Raw genomic sequence first — 25,908 nt, forward strand, 5'->3', positions numbered from 1 at the left:
GGAAGCTGGTCAAATTAAAGATTATCAAACTGATAAGATAATACCGCTGTTCTAACGCCCCTGGTTCCTGGTGGAAAAGTGAAGGCTCTGCTTAGGTTTTATTGACCCTTGCGGCTTGTGTTGACGCCTTGTTGCTGGAGTACAGTGGAGTCCCGAGATAAGACCTTATCCTAAAGATGCCTCGCAGCCTGCCAAGGTCCATCAGATGTGCAGGGGCTCAGCACTGCCGTGAAGAATCAGCCCTTTCCTCAAGTCATTCTTCCCACCTCTCCTACCCCCTCAGCGTGGCTGTAGCAAAAAACTGAGCTTTCTGAACAGGGAGGTGGATTTGCACAGGAAAACATGGAAGGAGAAAAAAACATTATGCCTCTTATTTTAAATGGTATTTTGTTGTACGTGAGTTTCAGCCTATTCGTTGCTTTTGCCTTTTGCCTTTTTCCTGTGGTTCTTTGCAAACAATGCTGTCTTTCTGCAAAAGACTGCTGACCCAGGAGTGGAAAGCAGCCTGTTCATGCTGCATTAAAACAAATTTAGATCAGGAACCAAATTCACTGGCATTCTTCTATTCCCTTGGTACCCTAACTGCTCCACAACTTTGCTTTTCTAAGAACAGTGGAAAGAAAAAATGAAAACCGAGCGACACGTTACAGCTCTTCTTAAATTCCTGAAGATGTTTGCTGTGCTCCTTGCTAGGCTTGGGTTTTGCTCCTTGACATGTTTTATCTTCAGTCTCCTCATATTTACTGTGGAGATAGGAGTCTCTTGCTTTATAATTATACTGTTTTTTCCCTGTTACTATAGATATTAGAACAAACACTGTGCTTTGCAAAGACGTGGAGCCAGTGCTCTCTGCTCGTGGACCTCCATAAGCACAGAGCAGCAGAGTAGAGCAGATGCAGAGCTTATTGACGTGGCTCTTTCTGGGGCTGAGCTGAGCTTAGCTGAACCCTGCATTGAATTTTGTACTGGTAAGGTGCACTTCTACAGGCTCTACAGCTCTGATTTAGCGAGACCTTATGGAGTGGGCAGGGAATAGCTTGACTGAAGTGCCAGAAACTGCTCTCCGGTGTTGAATCAGAGATAAAACACAATGTCCTTGGGCCTGGTGGGGGACAACACAGTGTGGGAGGACACCACGGAACAGAGTATAAGGGTCACGGTAGAAGAACTGCTGCCTAGGGAGCGGTGTGTGCAGCCTCCCAACTATTTGCAACAACACTTTAACAAGACTATTCTCAGAGTGATGGGCTGCAGCAGGTAGCCAGATATACCTGTGGGGCTGACGTTACTGCTGAGGTGTGCTACATGAACACCCATTAGGAACTGCTGTGAAAAATGCTCCAAAAAGCACACAGGACTGGTTTACAAGATAAACTTTGGCACATACATTACTGAGATGCAGCGGTGAAAATGCCGATCTGCAAGCTAACATTGACTTTTAATGCCTTCTTTAACGAGATGAGTTAACGCTGAAAGGTGATGGTTTTACGAAGGAAATAAGGAAAACAAAACTTGTTTTGTTTTGTTTTGCGGGAAACTTTGGCCCCTAGACTCTTGAAACCCTTCCTGACAAAGCCTCTGGAGCAGAAGAGTGCGAGACTAAACACGCAAGCCAGAGCCTCCACGGAGCTGGGGCTGTGCTCCTTACTCGTGGGAACTCTGATGTAACAAATCATCTTCCAAGCGGCCGCGCTGGTTGTGAGCGTAACCCTGGCCGCTTTTCAGATGCAGTAAAACTGTTGTGCACTTAGATCGAGTCTGTTTATTTTTAGAGGTAGAGCCTTGTCTCTGCTGCAGCGAGCGGAGCTGGGCGCGATTCCATCACAGGTGCTGTACTGAGGACTCCATCTCTGGTTTATTCTGGTGTAACAAAAGCTGGCGCTCTGCGCTGGCTTCGGCCAAGGCACATTTTAAAGGGAGTCGGCTGAGCTTTAGTGAAAAGAGGAAGCCTTGGCCTTCTTTCAGGCCATGCTATCTCCTCTTTCTCACATTGTCTCGGGGCTTTAAATTTTCAGTTAAAGTTAATTGAATGAGACAGTGATACATTGCACAGTGAAACCAGATCAATCACTGCGAGAGTCAAAATAGGAGTCGCGATGACACGCAGAACAAGAGCCTGGGAAATGTGATATTTACATTAAAATATTTTACATTTTTGTCTTGTGGTTTTAAAACCAAATTTGAAAACGCCTTACCGTGCTGCAGGATGAATTTCTGTTTATCTGTGTATAGTCGCTTCTGTGCGTTTGGACAATAAAGCTGAACCATCGTAAAACTGGATTTAGTAATAATGGGGTATTTTCTACCCAGTTAGGCAGCCTCATTTACTGAAAAGACAAACAAGAAAACCTCACATTGGACAAACCCATTGATTTATCTGAGAGATGGTCTTATGACAGCAAGATGCCTATGAAACCATAGGAAAGTTTACTCTCATATTAAATTGGCAACAAAGAATTTGACTGTTGTCTTTTCAATCATCTTGCCATTTAAATATTTACACGGATGTTGTTTCCAACTCTTAGCTTGCAGGTAAAACTTGTCATTACTATTCACTTACATTAACTGTATTTGCATGGAGAGTGAGGGCTTGTTCCTCCCAAAATAGGTAAGTAAAAGCAAAGGTTTAATTTTGTGTTTGTGATCTAAGTACCGTAAAAACAACATAAAGCCTTAATCGGTGTTTTCAGGTTTGCAAACTCTCAGCTCAGCATCTAAATCCTCAGGGTTTTCACAGAGTCAGAGGGCTTTGTTTTCCTGTCAGTAGGTAAAGCACAGCACCACAGAAGGGAAGTTATCCTGCAGGAATACAAAACCTGAAGTGGTGTCATTTCATCAGGTGCCCTTCCATCAGGAACAGGGATAATGGGCAGGTTGTGTTCAGCAGCAGCTATTATTCAAGAATATCCTCCCATCATACTCCACTCAAAAAAAAACCAATTTAAAAATAAATTTAAAAAAAAAAAAACCCAAGTTTTCTCCTGTGGAACCTCACCTCTTCTTTCTTTGCTTTCTGATCTGTTTATACTTCCAGCCCTGACACTGATATAAAATCAATACATCTGAATGATCGGAATGCCAGAGGGGTTTTGGTTGTGGGGTTTTTGTGTTTTGGTGAGGGGTTTTTTTTCCCTTTTGGAAGCCTGACAGGATCATCTCTGGTTTCAGTGAAAGACTCTGAGTAATATAAACAAGCAGTCATTCTGTTCCATGAGGAAGGCTTTTACATATTCTTATTTTATTGTAATTACCTTATTGTTTTCATATTATGAGCTACTTGTAGAAAAATACAGGAAACACGACTGCAATACAATCCTCTAATCAGGAATAGCTGTGTTCCAGTCATCGTTCCCATCCAGTGTTGAAACTTTGACTAAGAACAACACTATCAAAACGAATTCACACATAAACATGGTGCTAATATTGCTGTTCCATTTCACCTCTGTACCCAGTCACTTCTCTGAGAGAACCTTTCAGAAATACCTGGGAGACATTTTGTCCATAATGCTACTTCCAAGTAAACCTAACTACAAAGTAGTGTTTCTCCAAAGTACACGAACTTCTTCAGGAGAGCCACTTAAAATCTTTTAACCTAAGTCAGCTGGGGATTTTGTATTATCATATATATTAAATCTTCTTTTCTCCTTTTTTTTTTTTTTTTGTTATTATGCTCACGGATTATGCCACAATACCTTTACTGCATCATTGTTAAAGCATGTGAACTTTCGAAGGAAAAATACTTTTTTTTTAATATAACTAAATGGATTTAAGACACCAGTTGTTTGTGTTATCTCTATATATAATCCAGCACTGAAAATAACTTCAATTTTACTCATCAGCAAACTCCCCCCGACAGAATTTTGTCCAGTTCAGCAGCTGAGTGTTTGTGTTTTTGAATGAAGGGCTGGAATTAGGTAAAGTATCTTTTTAGATAAACTGTTCTAACAAAAAACATTTGTCCAAGGGAGTTAAAAGACTGCTCCCAAGCTGCTCAAAAGCAGAATGCAGCTACATACAGCAGGCAATGGCAATTCATTCTGTTCTTTTCAGTCCTTTTATTTTCATTATTATTTTTTTCAAAAGGCAGGTCAGTATCCTAGATAGGCTCGGTTTCAAAGGATCTTTTTGATAAAAAGATTGTGGGTGTAAAATTATTACTTGCATGGCATTTATAAAAATAAAACTCTATGTTTTACAATACGGCTTTTATGACTTAAAACTAGGAGGTATTAAAACACTTCACTTCTAGCTAATAGCTGAAATTAGGACTGAATAAAAGGCAGTTGTTTTTATACCAAGATTACTGGTCTAAGAAGGATTTCCTTGTTTCCAGGCACATACATACACACGCGTATGTAATGTAAATTAAACCGAACTCCAGATAAAAGGCATACCTCCGCGAGCACATTAGGGCCTGATCCAAATTTTATCAAAGCTAGTGGGAGTCTTTCCCGTTTCAAACCAGATTTTGCAATCCATATTCACACGACCCTCCAGGGGATCCCTCGAGCTGATGCGGTTTTACATGACTTGGCCCCGAATGCCTGCTGCAGTTTCTAAAAACCCATTACAGGCCTGCAGTAGGAAATCATTTAGGCTAATTTAAGGAAATCGCAGAATTTTATTTTTTTTTATTATTATTTTCATATCATTTTGTTCTGATCCATCCCTTTGCTCCTTCCTGATGGCAGGCTGCAATGTTTTGTGCCTAAAGGCTGAGCTAGTAAAAACGCTGCCTGGAATCGTCTGGGCAGACGTGCTTGTTCCACATCCCCCCTCCTTCGGTACAATATTTCCTTTGGTGGATTTCCTCCACTCCTGGAAGTGAACTGTCTAGCTTTCTGGAGCACAATTATGGAGACGAATTTCCTACATTTTACTGCACAGGATGAGGTGATTTTGGAAGTTAACGTGACCTGAACCGCACGTGCGCAAAAAAGAGCATCTGAAAACTGTAGCGTGTGGCAGTATGGATTTAAAAAAAAAAAAACAAACCATACAGCCAGAAAATGCTCCTTAGCTCCACTGCTGGCCAGAGAGTAGAAGAGGGAGAAGAAACACAGTCCACACATTTTTCTGGGAAGCCTGCTGTGTTACCACCAAAAAGTCAAAACACAAGGGCAGAATTCAGCCTCAGTTTTCTTGCTCTGTGACAAAGCTGGGTTGGTTTGGTTTTCTTTAAACCTGGACAGATGTGATTTTAGTATTTCCTGCTACAGAGAAACACAGCTCGTGAGGAGACATGATACATTTTATTAAATCAACACATACAGTTGGGGAAAGCTGACTATTTAAATACAATACTCAAATTTATAAGGGAGATTCAGTCAGGTTTTTTCATTCAACTAGGGATGCAGTCAAAGGAGCTTTTATATTTGTTCTCTTTGATGACTGGTTGTGGGATTGTTTTGGTGCGGTAGCATTTTTAGGAAGACATGAACAGTAGAACAAATATGACCAAAGTCTTGGTTTCTGCAATGCTTTCAAGATAATTTGTTTTCATTTGTGAGATATTTATATATTTCTTTCCATGTGGATACCCAAAATACTCTAGGAAAGAAAGATGTAGGCATGCAAAAGTGGGATGTTTACTACTGCTGCATGTGGTTACCCATATTCATAACAGGCTTTCATCATCATCTGTCTGTGATCACATTCTCATCCGAGAAAGTCTAGTTGTTGTGTTTGCTCTGTGCTTTACATTATTTAAACAAATGGGGGGAAAAGAATTCGAAACAGCCCATTCAATAGCATGACTAAGACATATGACAACTTCTTACAAAACGTTCTCCATTATGCAACCGTGAGGCTGGAGCTCAAACCCCACTCGCACACAACAACAAGGAATAACTCTTTCAGTCTGAAATAGCCTGGTGAAAGGATGCTGCCTCCTGGTGATCTCTAGGCACAGGAGCTTCCATTAAAATTGCATCTTAAAAGAGAAATATTTCATCCTCCGAAGAGTCCAACAGTAGCTCCGGCTGGGCTCAGCTGGCGGGGGGAGCGTGAGCAATGGGGAGGCCATCGAGGTGGGGAAGGTGAACGCTTCTCACAGCGCCTTCCTCTTCTTTTCTGCAGGATTTTCTGCAAGGAGACTGTACCAAAGCTCGACAGAAGCTGAACTGGAAGCCGAGAGTCACGTTTGATGTGAGTAGCCTTTCTGGCATGCTTTGTGCCTGCAGGGTATTCATGTCCTAAAAGCAGTCCACAGGAGGTGGGGGGGGATCAGACTCACTGGGAAATCCCATTTTTGGTGACACACCAACCCCCAGGCTGCAGCTCTTGTTTTGAAGACAGCATGGACCTTAGCAGCTCAACCCATCCCTCCCTGATGGCTCTGCCACACACCCTGGAAAGGGCCAGGCAGGTGTCAACATTTTGGAAAAGAGCAGGCGCTTGGGCTGGGGTGCCAGCAGGGAGACGCAGGCTGTGACTCCAACAAGCTGCTTTAAAGAGTGTCCAGATGCTCCTATGACAGAGGTGAGGCCAGGGCTGGAGCCAGGTCTGCTGCAGGAAGAACCCAGCAAAACCCCATCCCCTCTTTGTCCTGTTGCGTGGGGCTGCTGGGTGGGGGGATGTGTTGTGCTATAGGGCACTCTCAATGTGCTGCCCATTCATCCCCTGTGCCAAGGTGCTCATCTGCTTCTCTTCCTCCTTGCAGGAGCTGGTGAGGGAGATGGTGGACGCCGACGTGGAGCTCATGAGGAACAACCCCAACGCCTGAGCCCTGGCTGGGACCAGCAGGCACTGCAGGACCCATGCTGGGGGTGAACCCCACAGCCAGCACTGCCATGAGCTGCCAGGGCTGGGGTGGATGGCCGCCCCTCCCTGTGATGGTTTTATTGCTGGCCTGCCTGTGCATAAAAGGCGGGTTTATTCTCCCAAAACACCCTCCCAGTGCCTCTTGCCCCTCACATCATCCCTGGGCTGACTCTGCCTTCTGCTCTTAACTGGGGAGCGATTACACCCCCCAGTACTGCACCTGAAGTGCTGGCCAGCCAGCAAGACCACTGATTTCCTTTTTTTTAATTAACACTCATCTCTCCATCACCTAGGACCTCCGTCGCATTTTTAGTACTTTCTCCCACTTGAAAAACAAAAGTGCCCTCCACCCCCAACCTCCCCTCTCCTCCAGCAAGGACAGCAGCAAAGCTCTGGCACTAGCATGGGCTCGCCGCCCCTGCAGCCCTCGCTCTACTGCTTCCCCTCTTCTGCCTTTCCTGAACACTCCTTGTTTTTCTTTCCTGCAGCCTTACCTCCACCCCAGCGGCCCATTTCCACCACTTGAACTCTGTAAAAAGTTTGGATAACTTGATCTAACTTGCAGTGAAATCGCCTTTTGACCATGCCGAATTAATTCCTAATTGCTGGAATCGCTTTCAAGCCAGTCAGAGGGGAGCTTGGAAGCGTTTTTCAGATCTTCGATTTCAGAGTGTGCGTGAGTCACAGAAAGCCTTTTTGTCCAGCACCATCCTAATCTGGGGGGTTTTAGGGTGTTTCAGTTTTTGTGCCCCCTCCGCCATCCCTCCCCCCCATCCCTCCTCGAATCAACCCATTCCACTTCCATTCTCTTCCTGCTTACTATAATTAGACCTCTGACGGGAGCTTGAACCATCTCACAAGACGACTTAAGAAATAAAAACAAAATAAATAAAAATGCTTAAAAAAAAAAAGAAGAACTTCAAGGTGAGTAAATATTTTTGCACTTTTCGTGCCAAGGTACCCGGGTTATCCAGAGGTCGTCGAGCCCATACATTTCCCGTTGGTTTTAGACTCTTCCACCCACCAGTTACTCCCATCACTTCGAGCGTTACGCCTCGAAAATGAGCGAATGGGCGAGATACGCCTTCTCGGAGCGCACCCTTTGGGGGGGGGGGGTATACTTTGTATTGGGGGAGCAGAACCCCTGTTAAAAGGGAAGCTTTGGGGGGAAGGGGGGAAGAGAACGGGGGAGAGATGCTGAGCTCGGAGCTGGAGGCAGCGGCGCTCCGGAGCGTTTTCGTGATGGGGGAAGACGGGACGGGGCTCGGGAGCAGCCTACGAGGAACCGGGATGCCGGAGAGAGAGAGAGGGAGGGAAAGGAGAGCGAGAGAGAGAGAGGGCTCTTTGTGCTCCCGGAGTCAAAGGCGGCATTTGCCAGAGGTGCGGTGGAAAATGTGCGAGCAGTCGGCGGTGGCCGCGGCGCCGGGAACGGAGGGGCGCGGAGGGAACGCCGGGCAGCCGGAGCAGCCGCTTCCTCTGGGGCTGCTCGGGTTTTCTCCCCACCCACCCAGCACCGGGGGAAAGAGGAAGGCGGGAGCCCGGGCGCTGTTTGGGATCCCATCCTACAGGTGCACTCACCTCACAGGATGGCGGTGGGAGGTGCGGGACCCGTGTGTAACCTGAGGGAGAGAGGTCCCTGTTGCGCTCACCCCAAGCAGCGTCCCACGCGTGTGAGGCGCTCCAGCCCCCCACCACGCAAGGTCTCCGCGGCTCATCCCGCACAAACTAACACCGAGCGGGGCAGGGGCGGGTGGGGAGGACGCGGGGTCACGCACGCATTACCACTCACCACCACCCCCCGCAATCCCCACTCGTGGTTAAATTGATACAGAGATTTCGGGGGGGGGGGGGGGGAGGGTGTCCCAGGAGTATGGGCACGACACCGCCCTTTTTGGGATTTTTTTTAAAGAGTAAAATAACAATAAGCCCACCCACTCCCCTTGCGCCAGCGTCCTTTGCATGAGTTTCAACCCCCCCACCCCGCCTGCCGCCGCGCACCCCCACGGCCGAGGGGCTCCCCCCGTGCCCAGAGGTGCCCCCTCCACCCCCTGGGCGAGATCCGCACCGAGGGCTGTCCCCTCTGCTGCCTCTCGGACAAGCGCTCACAGGCTGCAGGCGGCGGATCTCTGGTGGCGTATGGAATAAAATAAAACAAAACAATAATAATAATTTTAAAAAACAGTATTAAAGCGCTCCTATGACAAGGTGTTTCTGTATTGCTGGGAACTTTCTTTTTTTGCTCCCCATGATTCACTGCGAGGCTTGCTAGTACATCCGAGTATGAGTTCACACATCTCCGCAGAGGGCTGGGAACATTTACATACGCTGCCAGTTTTCCTTCGACCTCGGTTATTGCTTTTTTTCTTTTCCCCTTTGGCGTCTCTAACTGTGGCGCATTCAAGAGAAGCATTTTTTTATTCTCCGTTGTCGCTCTCTATATTGGGGGGAGGCGGGGAGGAGGGGGAGCGAACGGGGAATGGAGTGGAAAGGCAAAAAACCAAGGAAGGACCAAAAGGGTCCCTCGGCGCTGACTTTGTGCTGGTTGCCTTTCTGCTTCTTTTGGGAAAAATAAATAAATAAACGGCTTTGCTACCGACGGGACAAAACGTGCGCCCCAGCACTGCCCCTCTACTGTTAACAATTTGGCCAAAGTCCGAACTGCTCTTCGGTTCCCTCACCACCACCTTCCTGCCCGAATTCCTCCTGAAGTACCGCTCCTTCAGTGACCGCGGAATCACTTACTGAAAACGAAATAAATTTAAATAAAACTTAAATTTAAAAATAAGAAAAGGGAAAAAAATCAGGGGGCGATTGCGGGACGTAATACCTGTGCCTGCAGCCAGTGCTCTAGGTTGATGAGCCTGTACGCCGAGCGTTCCGTGCGCTCAGGTACGACGCATCGCCCCTCTCTCTACCCGCGTCACGTCTCACTCGGGGTCATTACAGCTGCGTTAATTTTAAAGGGCAGCTCCAAACAACCGAGCGTGCCCCCAGCCTGTTCCCGTGCCGATCATCAGCGTCCAGCCGGCAGCGGAGGCCGCGAACGCCAAGGTGGGCTTTGCTTTTGCTCCCCGGCTCGGCCCGGTAGCACCGGTAAGGGAAGGCCGGCGACCCCCGGGACCGGTGTGCCGTCGGTCTCCCTGTCTGCAAAGGGCCGGGAAGGGAAGCGCAGACCCAGGAGCCTGCCGAGGGACCTGCCTCGAGCAGCCTGTCCCACCGCGTCGTAGGAAGCGGAGAGGGACACCCCTGCGCCGCTACTATGGGGAGAAGCGGAATAAGTAACGGCAGCGCTGCGTGGCGGGAGCTGCCCGGGTGTGCGCCCCGTCGGGAAGAGGAGCGAGGGCCGAGCTCCTGCCCAGCGGGTTGCGGAGGGTCGGGGCTCGCTCAAGAGAGCCGGCCTGGCCCTGCCTGCGGCTCCGTGCTCCGCAGCGCCGGGAGTTACGGGCAGCTGAGGCTGGGCTGGCTCCCCTGCGCCCGCCGCCTGTCAGCGCCGCTGCCGCCGCCCCACATCTCGCAGCCGTAACTCAGCCCCTCGCCTCCGCCGTGCGGGCCGCTGCCCATCCCCCGGAGTCAGTACTGCCAAAGGTAAAACTGCCACGAAAGCTGCTTTTCTTTTCTTTTTTTTTTTTTTTAAGAAAAAAAAATATAATTCCCCTCTCCCGAGGCCTTTCGGGGCGCTCGGGCCCCACTGCCCGACCGTGGGCTGCAAAACTCCGCGCAGGGAGCGGGCTGTCCGGCGGAGGCCCGCGGTGGGATCGCCCCCCCACCCCCCACCCCAAGAAGCATAAGCCCCTGCCACCCCTGCAAGGGGGCCGGGGCGGGGGTCGGCCCGGCCCCAGGGCCCGCCGGCGGCACAGCCGGCCCGCCCGCCGCCCTCCTCCCCGGCGCGGAAGGCCGGCGAGACAAAGCGACGGGGGTTTCCTCGGGGTCGCGGAGCAAAACCGCCAGCGCCATCTAAAAATACACGTCCTGCTCACAGCGTCAGCCTGAAGGGTAAAAGTAAAGGGGGCTTAAGGGGAAGGGGAGGGGGAGGCAACAGACCCGCCGGTCGGGCACGCACACGCCGGGGTGGGTAGGTAGGTGGTGGGAAACGGCTCCGCGGCCAACTCGGTCGCGCACGGGGACGGACGAGCTGCTGGAAGGGTATTTAGAAAAACAAAATTGAAGTGTTAACTTGGGGGAACGGAGGAGTCGTCTTCCCCCGCGCCTTCCCCCCCTGGCCCCTTGCACACAGAGCGGACATGAGGGTCACATCCTCTTCCCTCTCCTCCTCGCCTGGCCGGGAAGGCAGGCAGGCACAGGGCTGCCCCCGGGCAGCGTAGGGAGAGGGGGACCGGGGCCGGGGGTCGCGGCTCCAGGCCCGCCCTCCCCTTCGCCTCTGGGCGGCAGGTTTGCAGGGGTGGGAGGAGAGGGGAGGCCCCCAGACGTCTCGCAGGGCCGCGCTCCTTGCCTCCCCGTGTGACCCCCCTTCACCTCTGATACTTCTCTGGCGGAGCATTGTCTCCAGACACAACAAACGCAGAAAGGAGCGCTGGAGCAGGCAGAGCTCCAACGTTTTGACGGGTGGAAGAAAAACATCAACAGATACTTTGCAATTATTTGGTGATGGGGGCTAGGGGAGGCGGGCGCGGGAGAGGCCGCTTCGCAGCAGCAGCAGACGCTAATTGCAACCTTTGCTTTGTTAATGAGCTCGCACCGGTTCATTCCGCGCTCCGTCACCCCCTCCCCGCTCCGTTTCCCCAGTCCCACCACCCCCCCAGGCGGAGCGCTTGGGGGGCGGGGAACGGCGTCGGGAGAAAACCGTAATTTTTCTGCAATTCGTTATTCGTTTTAAATCCATCCCGTCTTCGCGAGGCGAGGTTAGAAGAGCTGGCCGCAAGCGCTTCCATAAATCCTCGCTAAGGAAAAGCGGTGAGCAGCTTCCCCCTCCGCTCCTGCCCGCTGCCTGCGCCGTACGCCCCGTCGTGCAGCCCGCAGCGGAGACACCCCCCCACCCCACCCCACCCCCAAACTACCCCCTTTCCCGTCCCAGGGCGCGGTGGCTTGGCAGGATGAAATGCCCCTCCGCTAGCTTGCGTCTGCAGACCCCATTCCCCGTAATGGGAGCGGGGAGAGACACACAGGCACAGAAAAAGTGTCCCAGTAGAAACCCGCATCAAAAGGGCAGCGCGAATGTATTTATACTGGGCAATCTCGCAAGCACCGACAGTGTTTAAACAATTCTCTTCTGCTTCGGACGATATTATCAGTACTTTTACATTATCGTTCAATGGAAAACATTCCTCTTTTTCCTTATTTCAAATATTTATTTAAAAAAAAAAATTAAACCAGGCCGCTTTTTGAATGTCCTGGCAAGTAAATAAATTCCAGGAACGGGGAGGGGGGACGGGGGGGCGACACGACATGGACATGGCTATGGCGTTTCTTCTAAACCGAGCGCTTGCCTTCCGAGGGACGACGGTGGTAGCGACGTGACCTGTTTATTCATCGATGCAAATAATATATAAATATTCTGAACTCACGAGTGTAATAATTTGCGTTTTTTCTACTGAAGGAAATTCAGCTATTTTAAGAGTTAATGGTTCTAAATGTGTTGGTTTTCCTGCATTCTCCCTAGAGGTGATGAGGGCTGGAAAGGATGGAGGATTCCACTTTGGGGGTTTCATTGTTGTTGTTTTAATTCTGCTGAACGCAGCCTGAAGCAGCTGACCTGAATTTGGGGTAATACACTGTGCGACCAATCCCCCTGACACCTAAAGGTCAGGTGAAAGTACCCAGCAGGTAAGTCGCTGCTCGGCTGCCTGCCCAGCTCACTTGCTCTCTGGCTCACAAATTGTTCCCTTCTGCCCACCCAAGTCGTTTCAAGCTGTGTTTACTTAGGGGGCAAAAAAATCGCCGACCACCCAATTCCCACTCAGCCGGAGAACTTGTGAGATCTCACCGGTAGCCCGGGCCGCCTTCCCTCCCTTTCCAATAGCTAGGATTTTGCCGCACACTCATACCGAGCAAGGCGCAAGGTTATGGGCCTGGGAAGTCGCGGAGGTGCACGCAACTGACGCGTTTGCTCGGGGAGTGAGAGAGAAACCACACGCACCGCACACCCCCACATCCACACAGCCTCAAAACACCCTGCCACGGGAGGGAGGAGGCGTTTTCCGGCTGCGACCCCGGCCCACGCAGCACGAAGCTCCAACGGGCTGGCGAAGCGAGCGAGGCCGGGTCCCGACGACAAGGAGCCCCTCGGAGCCTGCGGGGCTGTGCCACCGTCTCCCTGCACGCCGCGGACCCCCGACGGCCCCGCTCCGTCGCGCCCGCGCACCCTCCCGCAGAGCGGGGCCGGCGCCCATCACCGCCGCAGCCGCTTCCCAAGCCTCGGGACGCCAGCAGCGTTCCCACCAAATTAGGTCGAATAGGAGAGAGAGGGGTTAGCTGCCAAGAGCCACCGAAGGCCCTTCCTCCTGCCCGACTAGCCGGAGTGACCCTCGGGAGAGCTGGGACTTGCTTCTCCGGCCATCCGAGCAGTCCTTTTAGGGCTCCTTCTTGAGCAATGAGGGGGTCCTGCGCTCCTCCCCTCGCACACGGCCGTTTGCTACCGCTGCCAGCTACCTGAGCTGGGTCAAGGAGACCCGCCAGTTGCCGGGGGTGCGTGTGTAAAGGTTTTTTTGGGGTCAGCAGCACGGCTGTGAGGGGTTTCCCCCGGTGCCCGCCGTGGTGGCGCTACGCAGAGCCAGGGTGCGGGGACGCAGCCCTGCCCCGCAGAGGCTCCTCGGCGCAAGGAGCCGGCCCTCCCCCGCCGCTGCGGCTATTGTTTCGTTCAATTAGGCTCCGCTTGATAAAAAACAATCGCTCGTTAACCCTCGCCCTCCTCCCTCCCGGGTGGTGTGTTGTGAATGGCGACATCGTCTCCCTTGACCCCCGTCTCCTTTTCTGTCTTTCTGTCCCCTGAAAAATGATTCCGCGAGCTCTGATTGAATTTTATTCCTTCCTGACCTGGCCCGTTTTTATTGCATGGACACCATCAATCTTGACCTAACGCGACGTTTGTTTATTACTTTGGAAAGAAGCGAACGGCTTTATGAGCCCCGGCGTAATTAAACCAGGAGGGCTACGTTCACCGCCGCGCCGCACCGCACCGCACCACCTTCGGGGCGGCTTCGCAACACGGGCGAGCCGCCGGGGAGGCGAGGCAGAAGGGGAAGGGAAAGGAAGGGAAGGGGAAAAAAAAAAAAAAAGAGGGAAAAGCAAAATGAAAAAAAGGAAAAACAAAAATCCAAACCCCACAACCGACCCACACGGGAAAGGTAAGTGGGATCCTCCCAGCCCGTGAGCTTGCGTGCGAGGTGCCGGCATGCTGACACCCATGCGTGTCCCCTGGGAGAGCCGAGCATCCCCCTTACGCCACACTTTAGGCCCGCTACTTCGACGCGGAGCCGCGCAAACCTGTGTCCGCCACTGACGCTGCGCGCTACCTGAGCCCCCGCGCAGCGACGGCTCAGGCCCGGGCACCCCGACGGCGCAACAGCTACCCCTGCCCGCCGCCGTAGGTCCAAAATACCCCCTCCCAAAGGAAAATTCCCCGCACCCTCGCATCTTGAAATACGGGAGCATTTAGGGAATGCGCCCGGCCCACGGAACCGGGAGGGGGGGAGGTTGGGGAGGACGGGGTACGGCCCGGCTCGCTGCGGGGTTTAAGTTACAAGCGGCGCTGATTGAAAGTGAAGCTCCGATTAGCGGTTCCCGCCGAGACGTGCGGTGTCGGGAAGCGGGTGGCGGGGCCCCGCTCCTGCGCTCCCCTCCCCGCCGGGGCTCCGCGCGGCCATGTGCGCCCCTCGGCGCTGCACGCGTTTGCCTACGCAATCGCCACGACGTAACGCGAGGCCGCGCGCGCGCGCGCTGTCAAACCTCGCGCTCACCTTTATCCCGCCGGGCGCCGGGGCCTTGCGCGCCCGCCCCGTTCCCGCGCGCGCCTTCCGCAACTCACCCGCGACGCGCAAGGGAAGCCCCCCCAGAGCCCAGGGCGAGGCCTTCGAGCTCACCCCACTCTAATGAGCGTATTTGGGGGGGGGGTGGGGGGAGGCCAGGGCAGCCTGCTGCCGGAATACTCTCGGGAGGGGTGGGGTGTCAATACGAAGCGACCCCCCCGGGGGTTACCAATAGCGTCACGAAATGAAACCCGACTATAAAAAGACCCCCGTGGTAACCCCGAAGCGCCTTTCCCGAACTCCGGGGCTCCCAAGAGAGGGCCCCAGGTACCGTAAAACGCCCGTTTGGAAACATTCCTGTAACGTTCCCATCCATAGCACAGCCTCGCCGTGTTCCCCCTCTGACCTGGCCCGTGGAGGTAAGGAAGGGGGTTTAACCCGTGTCCTCCCAACTGTTTGCACGCACTTCTCCTGCTATTTTCTGTTGCGGCCTTTGCAGAACACAGAATGGACTCTCTGTAAGAGGAAATTGCGAGGGGACAGTATTCGTCTTCCCCGCGTTTTCTTCAGTTTAAGTCACAGATGAGCAAACACGAGTGGGAAGCTACCAGACCCCGCTGAACGGAACGGGCCCTCGAATTAATTAACAGCAACAACAAAAGAAAAGTGTTGACTTTGGGGTTTGGGGTTTTCTTTTTTTCCTAAACGAAAAGCAAAGCAATAGGGTTTTTTTGGGGGGGAAAAAAAAAAAATCAGTTTGAGCTAAAAATACAACACAAAGCGCCGTGCTAACCTGGCACCTAATGGACGGCTCTGCAGGCAAGGCTGGGGCCGAGCGTCCCCGCTCGCTGTACGGGCTGCCACCAAAGATGCAGAGGCCTTACGGAGGCACCTTTCAGCTGCGTCACCTTTCAGGCGCACGTCCCGCGCCCACCTCCGCCCAGGGTCGGACCTCCATCTCTTTTGGCGTTCAGGTCAGGCCCAGTTCTGCTGGGAGACAATCACAGGTCAGAAGGGACACTCGGGTTTGCCTCCTGCTTACAAGGATGGGGGAGGGGGAGTGGGGGAGAGGGAGGGGGGCAGAGAAGAAGCACAAGAGTTGACGGGGTCCCCGCGCTGGCCCCGCTGCCCGCAGCCCGTGCCTCATAGGCGGGAGCGCTGCCCGCAGGCGGACGCCCGGCTCCGCGCCCTCCCCGCTGCTCTGCCCCAGCCCGGTAAGGTTTCTACCAAACCCGCTGGGCCTTTCCCCCTGCCAGCAGCAGCAGAAGCAGCAACGTGTCATGCCAGAGGCCCCGGCCCGACGGAACGCGGAGCAGCCGGCCCACCTCGGCGCAGGGACCCCCGCGGCACCGGCCTGCGCGGCGGGAGAACCGGCCGGCCCCCCGCTGCCAAGCCCGCACGCCTCACTGCCTGGCAGTGGGACCCTCTGCACCGCTGACGTTATTTTCGTTATGAACAATTTCTGTGCGGGTGGGGGAAAGGAAAAAAAAAAATTAAAATAATTTTGATTTTTAACGACTGAAACCCACGGCGAATCGCGCGTGTGCGGTGAGCCAGCCCAGCCCGTCGCACTGAGAACCGGGGGGCGACCTCCGCCGCGACCACGCACGTCACTCCAGGAAAGAGATCCCCTCCGGGGACAGAGGATCTCGGCACGACCTACCTGGCGACCGAGCGGGATATTTCCCTTCTCCCCCTCCCTGACTGGGGGTGAGCTGCCCTCCGGCCCCTTCCACCCGCACCTTTTGCAACGAGGGCCGCGGGGAGCGCAAGTTGCGCTGCCGCCCCGCGGTGCCGGGGACGCGGAGGGCAGCGGGCCGCCCCGGGGCGACCGGGGCATTAGCAGTAATTACAGACGGCACTTGATCGAGCTCGGCACAGGCTCCCCCCCCCGCCCCAGCTCCCTTAATCGAGCAGCACCACTGACAATGCAACGAGCGGTTAAACAAGCCGAGCTAGCTCCGCTTCCCTCCTGTTTATTTTCGACACAAAACCCCTACCGCTGGAGACGGCCGAGAAAAACCCAAAATACAGGAAAGCCGGCGCCTGATCGCAACAAAAATAACAGGCGAACGGTACATGCAATCGCCTCTCTACCCTCCCCGTTCTTTAATCTTTAATTTTATTTTAAAAACCGGGCGTGGGGCAGCGGGAATGGCTTTGCCATGCAGCCACCTCGCCGGCAGACCCAGCTGCCGGGGGCAGAGGGAGCTGCCACCGCCGCCGGGGCTCCCCTTTCCAAGGAGGGGGAGCGAAGGAGGGGGGCGGCGAAAGCCCTGCCGTGCCCCTGGCCCGGCAAGCCCAGTCACAACGGAAGGGGAGGAGGGAGCCATCTCAGCTGCCCCCCGCCCGGGACCAGGGCAGGGACGGTGGGGAGCAAAAGGTGAGGCCGACCGGGAGCGAAGTAACATTTTTTATTTCGCTTTTACTGGTGAAAAACGGGGAGCCACGGATAAACCGTGGCCCCGGAGTCAACGCGTTCGGCTTGGCTCGTCTTTCGCTTCAGCTTTACCGTAACCGCACAACGAAGCGTTAGAGTTTCACCCAACTAAGCAAACAAATAAATATTTAAAAAATAAATAAAAAAAATAATAATAAAACCAGGCCGGTAGGCTCTGCAGAGGTACTAGCACAAAATAGAACTAACAAAAAAAAAAAAGCAAAGGCTATGCTATGAACATATTTTAAGCCAACGCGCTATATAAAATGACCCCAAACCCCCGCCCCGGTTCATTCGATCTGCTGAAGGTGTTTTTCTGAATGTTAGATGTCGCTTTGGAGGGGAAGCGCAGCTCCAAGGAGAGGTAATAAGGTTTAACCGTAAATACCTTTGTATTTATTTACAATGTAACCCTTAACAATGCAACAGCAATTACTGCTAAGTGTTGCCTTTAGATAAGAGATACTGATAGGAAACTATATTATCTTGAAAGCAAACTTTAGGCCTTAAATACCTGTAATCAAATAATCTTCTTCCCAAGTCTGACTGACAAGGCAGATTCTTTTAACTGTAATGAATTTATTGCATGTTGGTGGTTATTTACAGAGGGGGAAGGTGATGCCCATCGCCCGTAGGTTCTTAATTGCAAATTGTCCAGAAGGTGAGATTCCTGATCTGTCAGTCTGTGCAGCGCTCATTTACTACCCCGGTAATAATTTGTTTGTTTGTTTGTTTTCCGATTTAAGGATAAAGGAAGGGAGGTAAGGGCACAACTTCCCCACACACACACCCCTTGCCCAGACAATTATATAGGAAAAATTCTACCACACCAACTAATTATAAAATCATTTTAGTCCGAGCAGTTAGGGCACTAGCAATGTCCCTAAAGGACGGGAGTAAAGCAGTTACAGAGCTGTAAGGGTAGACCGTACAAGCACCCTTTAATCCAACTATATAATTTTTTTCTGAGGTAAAATAATGCTTTAAAGCTACGTATTACAGAAGCGGCATCACGGGTGCGATTACGCGCATCGCTATCAATTCTACGAAGCGGTGATTTCTATGCTCACGGTACATTTAGGAATACACACACTACAGAATAGCTGGCACCTACTGTACACTCCGGAGTTCAAAAACGTATGCAAAGCGCGTTGGAAGCTATAAATAAATACGTAATCCTTCTTTAGAAATAGGTACATATGTAAATCCTATATATAAATATACATTTGCAATACACACAGAGAGATCGAAAGCTCGATATATATACACACACAGTTGCACAAGGGCAGGAACCTAGCGCACTCACTTCTTCTACCTCGGAGTTACCTCTTCATACCACCTCAACAGAGGCGTACGATTTAAAAAAGCCGTAATGTTGTCATACTACCGCGTATGGTCAAATGTTTCCAGGTCTTGCCCATTAATTGCTAAGAAAACGTGTTTGTTTATTTGCCAACTCAGAGCTGCCATGGGAAAGCAATTTTTTTTTAAACTTTTTTTTTCCCCCCTACGAGCTGACTAAGTGGAACATATTGCAGAAGAGACTGAAAAGGGATTTTTTTTTTTCGACCTGGCAGTTCCTAAATGGTCTTTGGAATTTGCGCGGAGGGGAACGAGCTGTTCCAGCGACAAAAGTTAGTTATGAAATCCCTTTTCCCTCTCTTTCCCTCGCTCTCTATATGCAAATATTAAAATATACAGACGTGTAAAGGATCATTCCAACTGAATGGTAATTTATTAATAAACAAACAATGCAATACCTTCAGAATATTTTCAACAAAAAAAAAGGAAAAATATTGATAGAATAAGATTAATACAGTTTCCCTTTTTATATATAGTGAAAAAATCAGCGTTTCAGTCAATTTTAACGTCACTTTTCAGGGAAGGGGGAAACACTTTCTGGCGTTTGGTCCACAACATCCAACTACAAATTAAAAATAAATTACTATGTCGCAATTTACATTTTAAAACAAGTCCTTTAAAAGAGGAAGGAGGGAGGGGGGAGAAGCTGGCACTCTACGCTGGACTTTTCGCCCCCTTTTAAACACGGGGCATGACAATACCTTAAGGGATGGGGAAGAGACGGGAATGGAGGGGAGGAAGGGGGGGGGGGGGAAGTATTTCTCAAAGCAATTAAAAAAAAAACCCAAAAAACTTACGTGTTATTGGAGTAACACTGTCCTTTAACAAACCAAGACATGCTTTGGGGCTGTCTCTGTACAAAAGCTTTTCGCGTGCGCTCGCTCCCCTCCGCGGGCGCGGCGGGGGCCGGCGGTGCGGTGCTGCGCGGAGTCCCCGCGGAGTCCCCGCGGCGGGGCGCGCTCAGAACTTGCCGCAGTCGTAGACGAAGGCCCCGGAGGTGCGGTAGAGCGGCTGGCTGCCGGGGAAGGCCATCTGACAGCTGCCGCCGCCCCCCGCCCCGCCACCACCGCCGCCGCCGCCGCCCCCCGCCCCGCCGCCCCCGCCGCCGCCGCCGCCGCCGCCCGGTGAGGCGCTGAGGCCCAGCCGCGGCGCCTCGAAGACCTCCCGCGGGGCGGCGGCGAAGCCCTGCTGCGGCCCCGCGTAGCCCGCCGCGCCCGCCAGCGGGCCCAGCTCCCCCGCCGCCGCCGCCGCCGCCGCCGCCGCCGCCGCCGCCTGGTTGAGGTACCAGGAGGCCAGGCGGCCCTGGTGCGGGTGCGGGTGCGGGTGGTGCCCCTCCTGGTGGCCGCCCGCCGCGCCGCCCAGCCCGCCGTGCCCCAGCGCCCCGCCGCCGCCGCCGCCACCGCCCCCCGTCCCGCCGCCGCCGCCGCCGCCGGGCATGGCGTAGTCGGGCAGCGGGTCCTCGGCGGGGCTGGCGGAGGCGGCGGGCAGGTGGCCGGGTCGGTCTGCGCCGCCCGCGGCCGCGTAGAGGCTCATGGCCTGCATGTTGCAGTGGTAGGTGCCGGCGGCGGCGCCGGCGGCCGCCTGGCCGCAGGGCGAGCCGTAAACGGAGCTGTGACCCGGCGAGTAGCCGCCGAGAGAGAGGGCGGGCGGGATGCCGGTGCGCGGGGCGGCGGCGGCGGGGGCCAGGAGGCCGGCGCCCAGTTCGGCGGCGGCCTGCGGCGAGCCTCGCAGCGAGGTCATGATGTTGTCCACGCTGAAGCCCGGGCCGTGGTGGTGGGGCGGCGGCGGGGGCGGCGGTGGGGGCGGCGGCGGGGGCTCGGGGGCCTCCAGGCTGAGGGAGCGGCTGGAAGGGAGGGTGCTGCGGGGGCTGCCGCCGCTGGACAGGCTGCTGCTGCTGTCGGGGCTCTCGATCTTGGGCACGGCGCCGAGCGGCGGCGCGGCGCCGGGGGGGGACACGGCCTGCGGCGGCGAGGCCGTGCCGTTCTCCGTCTTGATGTCCTGGATGCGGACGGGCGGCGGCGGTGGCGCGGCGCTGCCCCCGGCGGGGCCGCCCTCGGGCTCGGCGGCGGCGGGCGGCGGCGGGCGCGACGGGGCATGGTCCTTGAGGTGCAGGCGGTCCTTCTCCTCCTTGTCCTTGACGGCGTCCTTCTTCTTGAAGCGGCGGCGGCGGCGGAGGAAGCTGCCGTTCTCGAACATGTTGTAGGAGTCGGGGTCGAGGGTCCAGTAGCTGCCCTTGCCGGGCTTCTTGTCGTCGCGGGGCACCTTGACGAAGCACTCGTTGAGGGAGAGGTTGTGGCGGATGCTGTTCTGCCAGCCCTGCTTGTTGTCCCGGTAGAAAGGGAACCGCTCCATGATGAACTGGTAGATCCCGTTCAAGGTGATCTTCTTATCGGGCGCGTTCTGGATGGCCATGGTGATGAGGGCGATGTAGCTGTAGGGCGGCTTCACCATATCCTTGGGCTGCGGCGGCGGCGTGTAGGGCCCGTAGGCGCGGGCCATGCCGGCCGGGTACTGCTCGTGGGCCGGGTGGGAGTACATGCTCATCGGGGCCGGCATGGCCGTGTAGCCCCCGCCGGCCGCCGCCGCGGCGGCGCGGTAGTAGCTCTGTTCTCCGCCGAGGTACGGCACCACTCCCAGGGAGTTGGGACTGGACACGGAGTAGCGAGCCTGCATGTCCTCCCGTCAGCTTTCCCCCACCCTCCCCGCCGGACCAAACAGCGCGTCCCTTCCCCCTCCACCCCTCCGCCGCTCCGCGGACCGAGCTGGACCGGGCGGACGGGCAACCCCCACCCCCCCACCCCCCCGGCGGAGCGCGGAAAAAAGGGAGGAAGAATAACGACGGCAGCGCCGAAAGTCTCCTCTTCTTCGCCCAGGAAAGCCCACCGGCAAGCTCCCGCGCTCCACGCGGAGGGGAAAAAAAAAAGCAAAAATCACAAAAAAGGGGAAAAAAGGGGAGGGGGGTGAAAAAGGGAGAAAAATGTTTTAAAAAGAAAACGGGGGAGGGGAAAAAAAAGTAATCGCAGCGGAGAAAGCAACTTCCAAACGCAGAAAGAGTATTAAGAAAATAAAACCTTTGCAAGGAGGCTCCCACGCTCCCAGTTCCTTGTTCCACGGGGATCTGCAACAAGTTGTCTGCAAAGGAGGGACAAAAGTAGAGGGATGTGTTTTGTTGGCTTTTTTTAAGCGAGCAGAAGAAAAAAATCCACCTTCCCGATCTCCCAGTGCAAAGTCTCCCTCTCTCTCTCCCTCTCGCTTTTTTTCAGTCTCTTTTTCAGTCGCAGGCTGCTTTGGGAAGCATCGGAAAAACTCCTGAACTTTTGAGCATCCGTCACCACGGCGAGAACTTTTTTACGCACTTACAGTTTTCTCCTTTTTTTTTCCCTCCCTCTCCTCTCTCGGTCTCCCTTTTTTTTTTTTTTTCCTCTCTCTTTTTTTTTTTTTTTCTCTTTTCCTCCTTTTGCAGGCAGCTCAGCTCCGCCCCTCCCGAGCCCGAGCGGCCAATGAGGGCCGGGAGACACCCGGGGCTCTGAATGAGGAGGGAAAAAAAAAAAAGAGAGAGCAAAAAAAAAAAAAAGGAGGAAAAAAAACCCCTCCACCGCCCTCCCCGCAGCAGCCCTGGGAGCTGCAGCTCTCGGGGACCGGCCACACACGCTCGCCGTCACACGCGGATGCCTGGAGCGTGGCGGAGCCCCCGGGCTCGCGCGGGCCGCTGCGCACCCGCGGGGACCCTCCCGCGCCCGCGGAATTTGCGCGCCGACCCGCGGGAGCCCTGCAGCCCCGCGCCACCCATCCTTCCCACGCACCCACCCACCCACGCGTCCTCACCACCGCGGTCACCCCCGCACACGCTCCCCGGGCACACGCGCGGCGGGCACGCCTGCGGCGACGCGCGTGTACATATGTGCACATATATGTGTGTGCCCCCCCCGGGCTCTTCCGACACGGGCGCGCCCCCCGCGCTCTGCCACGCGTGTTTCCCCCACACTCCTTTTGTGTTTTTTTCCTCCTTTTTCGTCTTCCCCCCTCCCCTCGTTCGTCTCTTCCCTCCGCACGCTCCGGTCGGACCCCCTCCTTCCCTTCCCTCCGGGCTGCCGCCCGTGTCGGCGCGCAGGCTCCGCGCCCGTGTGCCGGCTCGCTCCCTGCCCTCCCCAGCCGGGAGGCTCTGCCTCACCCCGGCTGCCTTCCACTCCCCAGGCCCGCGGGGACGGAGGGGAAAGAGCGTGTGTGTGTGTGTGTGCGTGCGTACGGAGTGTGGGGGGTATGAGTATGTGTGTGCGGAGGGTGGGATGCCCCAGCCCCGGCAGCACCACCCTGCCTGCCCGCAGCCAGCTGCCTGCCTGACCAAAGGCTTCCGAAGAAATCGCATTCCTCCGGCTGACAAGGTTTTGAGTCCTCCCAAAGCTCCTTCTGTATTAATCGGTCACCAAGGGCTTCCCTCTCTCCGTCTGCAAAGCAAGCGCCCGGCTGCCTCTGCTGTTTGTAAACAGGGGCCGCGGTTCTTGGTGCGGGGTCTTCAGCTCTCTCGTCCGGGTAATCGTCACAGATACCTCGGGGGATGTGATACGGAGAGCGGCGGGTCCTGGCTTTATTTATTTATTATTTGCTTACTTGAGACGGAGAGAGCAGGCTTGTATTCCTAACGTGCTTCAGACTTCACTCCGTGCTATGTCAGGTGTGTCGAAAGAAAAAGAAAAGGGGGGGGGAGAGGTTTAAAAAAAAAAAAGTATAATAAAATTAACGTTTCTTAAACTGTTTGACCGGTTCCGCTGTGAAGATTTGATTTGCGTCGCTGTTGCCTTTGTGTAAGGGTCTGAAAGAATATTTGGGCTCCAATCAGAATAACACTTCAACGGGAACTCAAAGGGACCCGAGAATGAGGGCTTGGCTGGTTATTTTTCAAGACTTCCTTTTAATTTGCTGCTGCATCTTAGGAAAGTACACGTTCTTTTCGTACATTCAACGCGGGGAAATTCATATACAAAAATGGGAACATCCCTGTATTTTACCAGTACTTCAGATATTCAAAGACCAACCCAGCGCCCTTCGTAGCCTATACCTCCGAAGCTTCATTAGTGTTAATAATAGATCGGTGGAAAGGAACGAGCTGATATCTATTTTAAGGGGTGGAATATGTACGGGAAAGACGTGTGTGTGTTTGTGAGATGAATTACACACCCTGAGACACTACAAATGCGTCAAAAAGCCGTTTGGTTCCCCTGGTTTCAAACCCCCTTTCCTCACTTTTTGCTGTGATCGATTGCTTTGGGGATCGTTGTCTTCGGAGGGTGTTAAAGGCGCATCATTCGCTTGGTGGTATTTTAGCAGGTATGGCTTTTCCCCTGAAACACCAGTCCGTCGGTTATTAAAAAAAAATAAAAATAAAATATGTATTTTAAATGAGATGTAAGTAATATGAAGGAGGTAATTTATATACCCTAATATCTGCTCCTTTTCATATTCAAGCATAACGGGTCTCCTTTTGGTAATAAATGTCAGTCCTTTAATGTTGAATACATTATCCCGTTTAGCCTGTTGTATTTCATCGTCTGGAATCTTTCACCTGCTCCTGCCTAATTACACGTTTTTCCCTTTCCTCCCACCACGGCAGAATGAATAAATGTGCAAGCACCGGGCTAGATGTCAGTTCCAACACTTTATATTTTCAAAAAAATTCTTTATTGCTTAGGGAAAAAAAAAAAGAAAAAGAAAAAGAGGGGGGGGGGGGAAGAAAAGAAAAAGGGCATTTTAGCACGTCTCCATGCAGCCCAGGTCATCCGGTTTTCCCACGGTATTACCTGCCGTTAAAAACAATTTCAGGGGCTTCCCGCTCGCTCCCATGAGCGGCCGTGACGAGCCGCTCCGGGAGCCGGACCCTTCACGGACTTTTTCGTTTTGTATCTGGACGGTGTTTACGGTAGGGAAGCTGTTCCTCAAGCAGAGCCTGGAGTAACACCGAGAAGTTTCGGCCACGAGGGAAGGGGGGTGGGGGGGAGGGCATTAATCCTCTGTATTTTGCATCTACTACATTTTGCAAGAGCCACTCTGATTCTATAATTGCGAACTGACGCAATTACCGACTCGTGTGCTGAGTTACATACCTCAAGCCAGCAGGACTCTGGTTTCTCTACTCGAGGCACAAAAGTCACCATTGTGAAGGCTTCACAGGGCGGTTTGGGGGCTGTGTGCGCGCCTGTTGGGAGGGGTGCGGGGGGCAGAAACAACGGTTTTAGGGAGGCAAGAGGATGAGTTCCCCTTCCCCGGGGGGAGGATACCACCCAGACAGGGTCCTTGGCGCTTGGGTTTCACCCCCGGTCGCACGACAGAGCCCTGCCTCAGCCGCGTTATCCAGCGTGGCCTCCGGATGGGAGAAGCCACGTCTGAGGCGCGCCGCCTGCGCCTGCCGTAGGAACGAAGCCGTGGCCTCCGTGCCCCATCTCCGCCCCCGTCCCATGTAGGCACCCCGGGCAGCGGGCACGGACGCTCCAGCCTCCTCCCCGAAGCCGCTCAAGGGGCTGCGGCTGCGGCGGCGGCGGGACGGGAGCCCCGACGGGCAGCCCCGGGCCAGGGGAACCGCGCTTTACTTGAATCCCTCCGAGGCTTCGCGTGTGTGGTCATTTGCAGCCTTATTTACGGAGATGTCAGAAAGAAAGATGACATGGGAGCGGTAGGCGGAGGGGCTACCATTTGACCTGGGCAAAGCCCAGGTGGACCCAAGCAACTCGCCGTGGGATGTCCTCTTGTCTCCTCTCAAAGACCTGGAGGTGAACTGCTACCCAGCCCCGGGCTGTTTATGTTTAGACGTAGTCAGAGCTTCGCTTCTCTCTCTTTCTTTTGGCTCCGACATCACAGCAATGTCCCTGTACCTCCGAAACCAGCCACCCAGCCCGGCTCTTTGCATCTCAGGATGCAGCTTTCCATGTTCTTTAAACAGCGGGCGACACCGCGGGAGAAAATCGCTGACATCCTTTCGGGGGGCAGGGAGGGAAGCGATCGTATCAAATCTGTGCTTCACCAGTAGAAAAATCTACAGTCCCTAAAATCCGCCCCCCACCCCACCGGTTTATCGCCGCTGGACATGAGTGACAACCATCCCTCCCTCGCGCCCTTGCGAGCCAGCACCGCTGCCATCCCAGCCTGTGCAATTAAGCCGAGCTCTAAATAATGCAAGGTCTGTTTGCGTGGCACTCAGTTAAGCAAACAGGCGTGATTGTTATTTTATTAACGAGGGTTAACAATTCCATAAATAAGCGGAGGTAGTTTTCCAATCCAGGGCGTCTTTTATCTTGAAACATAAATAACACAACTTAATACGAAAATGAGCGCTCCGCTCCCTCTGGCATCTTTTAGGCTCTCGTTCTTGAATGAGAAATAAATTATCCTCTGCATTAAATGTGGCGGCGGTCATCGGCTTCGTGCAATTCA

The 25,908-nt window shown here is 53.8% G+C and overlaps 2 protein-coding genes across 2 annotated transcripts in view; one reads left to right on the forward strand and one right to left on the reverse strand.

The window, feature by feature from the left end:
* GMDS (GDP-mannose 4,6-dehydratase) overlaps window positions 1-6,788 on the forward strand; it is a 428,530-nt gene extending 421,742 nt beyond the window's left edge. The window contains exons 10-11 of the mRNA XM_084260584.1: window positions 6,079-6,147; window positions 6,662-6,788. Of these exons, the coding sequence (XP_084116710.1) occupies window positions 6,079-6,147; window positions 6,662-6,724 (132 nt within the window). The 3' untranslated portion in view covers window positions 6,725-6,788. The remainder of the gene's footprint in view (window positions 1-6,078; window positions 6,148-6,661) is intronic.
* Window positions 6,789-19,364: 12,576 nt separating this feature from the next.
* On the reverse strand, window positions 19,365-21,159 carry FOXC1 (forkhead box C1; the record flags this gene model as incomplete). Its single annotated transcript, XM_084260342.1, has 1 exon — window positions 19,365-21,159. One exon carries the CDS (start codon window positions 21,157-21,159, stop codon window positions 19,447-19,449), a length of 1,713 nt encoding a protein of 570 aa, XP_084116468.1. The 3' UTR covers window positions 19,365-19,446.
* Between the last annotated feature and the right edge of the window lie 4,749 nt (window positions 21,160-25,908).

This window comes from Gallinula chloropus (genome assembly GCF_964237585.1).
Source record: "Gallinula chloropus genome assembly, chromosome: 2".
NCBI classification, from domain to species: Eukaryota; Metazoa; Chordata; class Aves; order Gruiformes; family Rallidae; genus Gallinula; species Gallinula chloropus.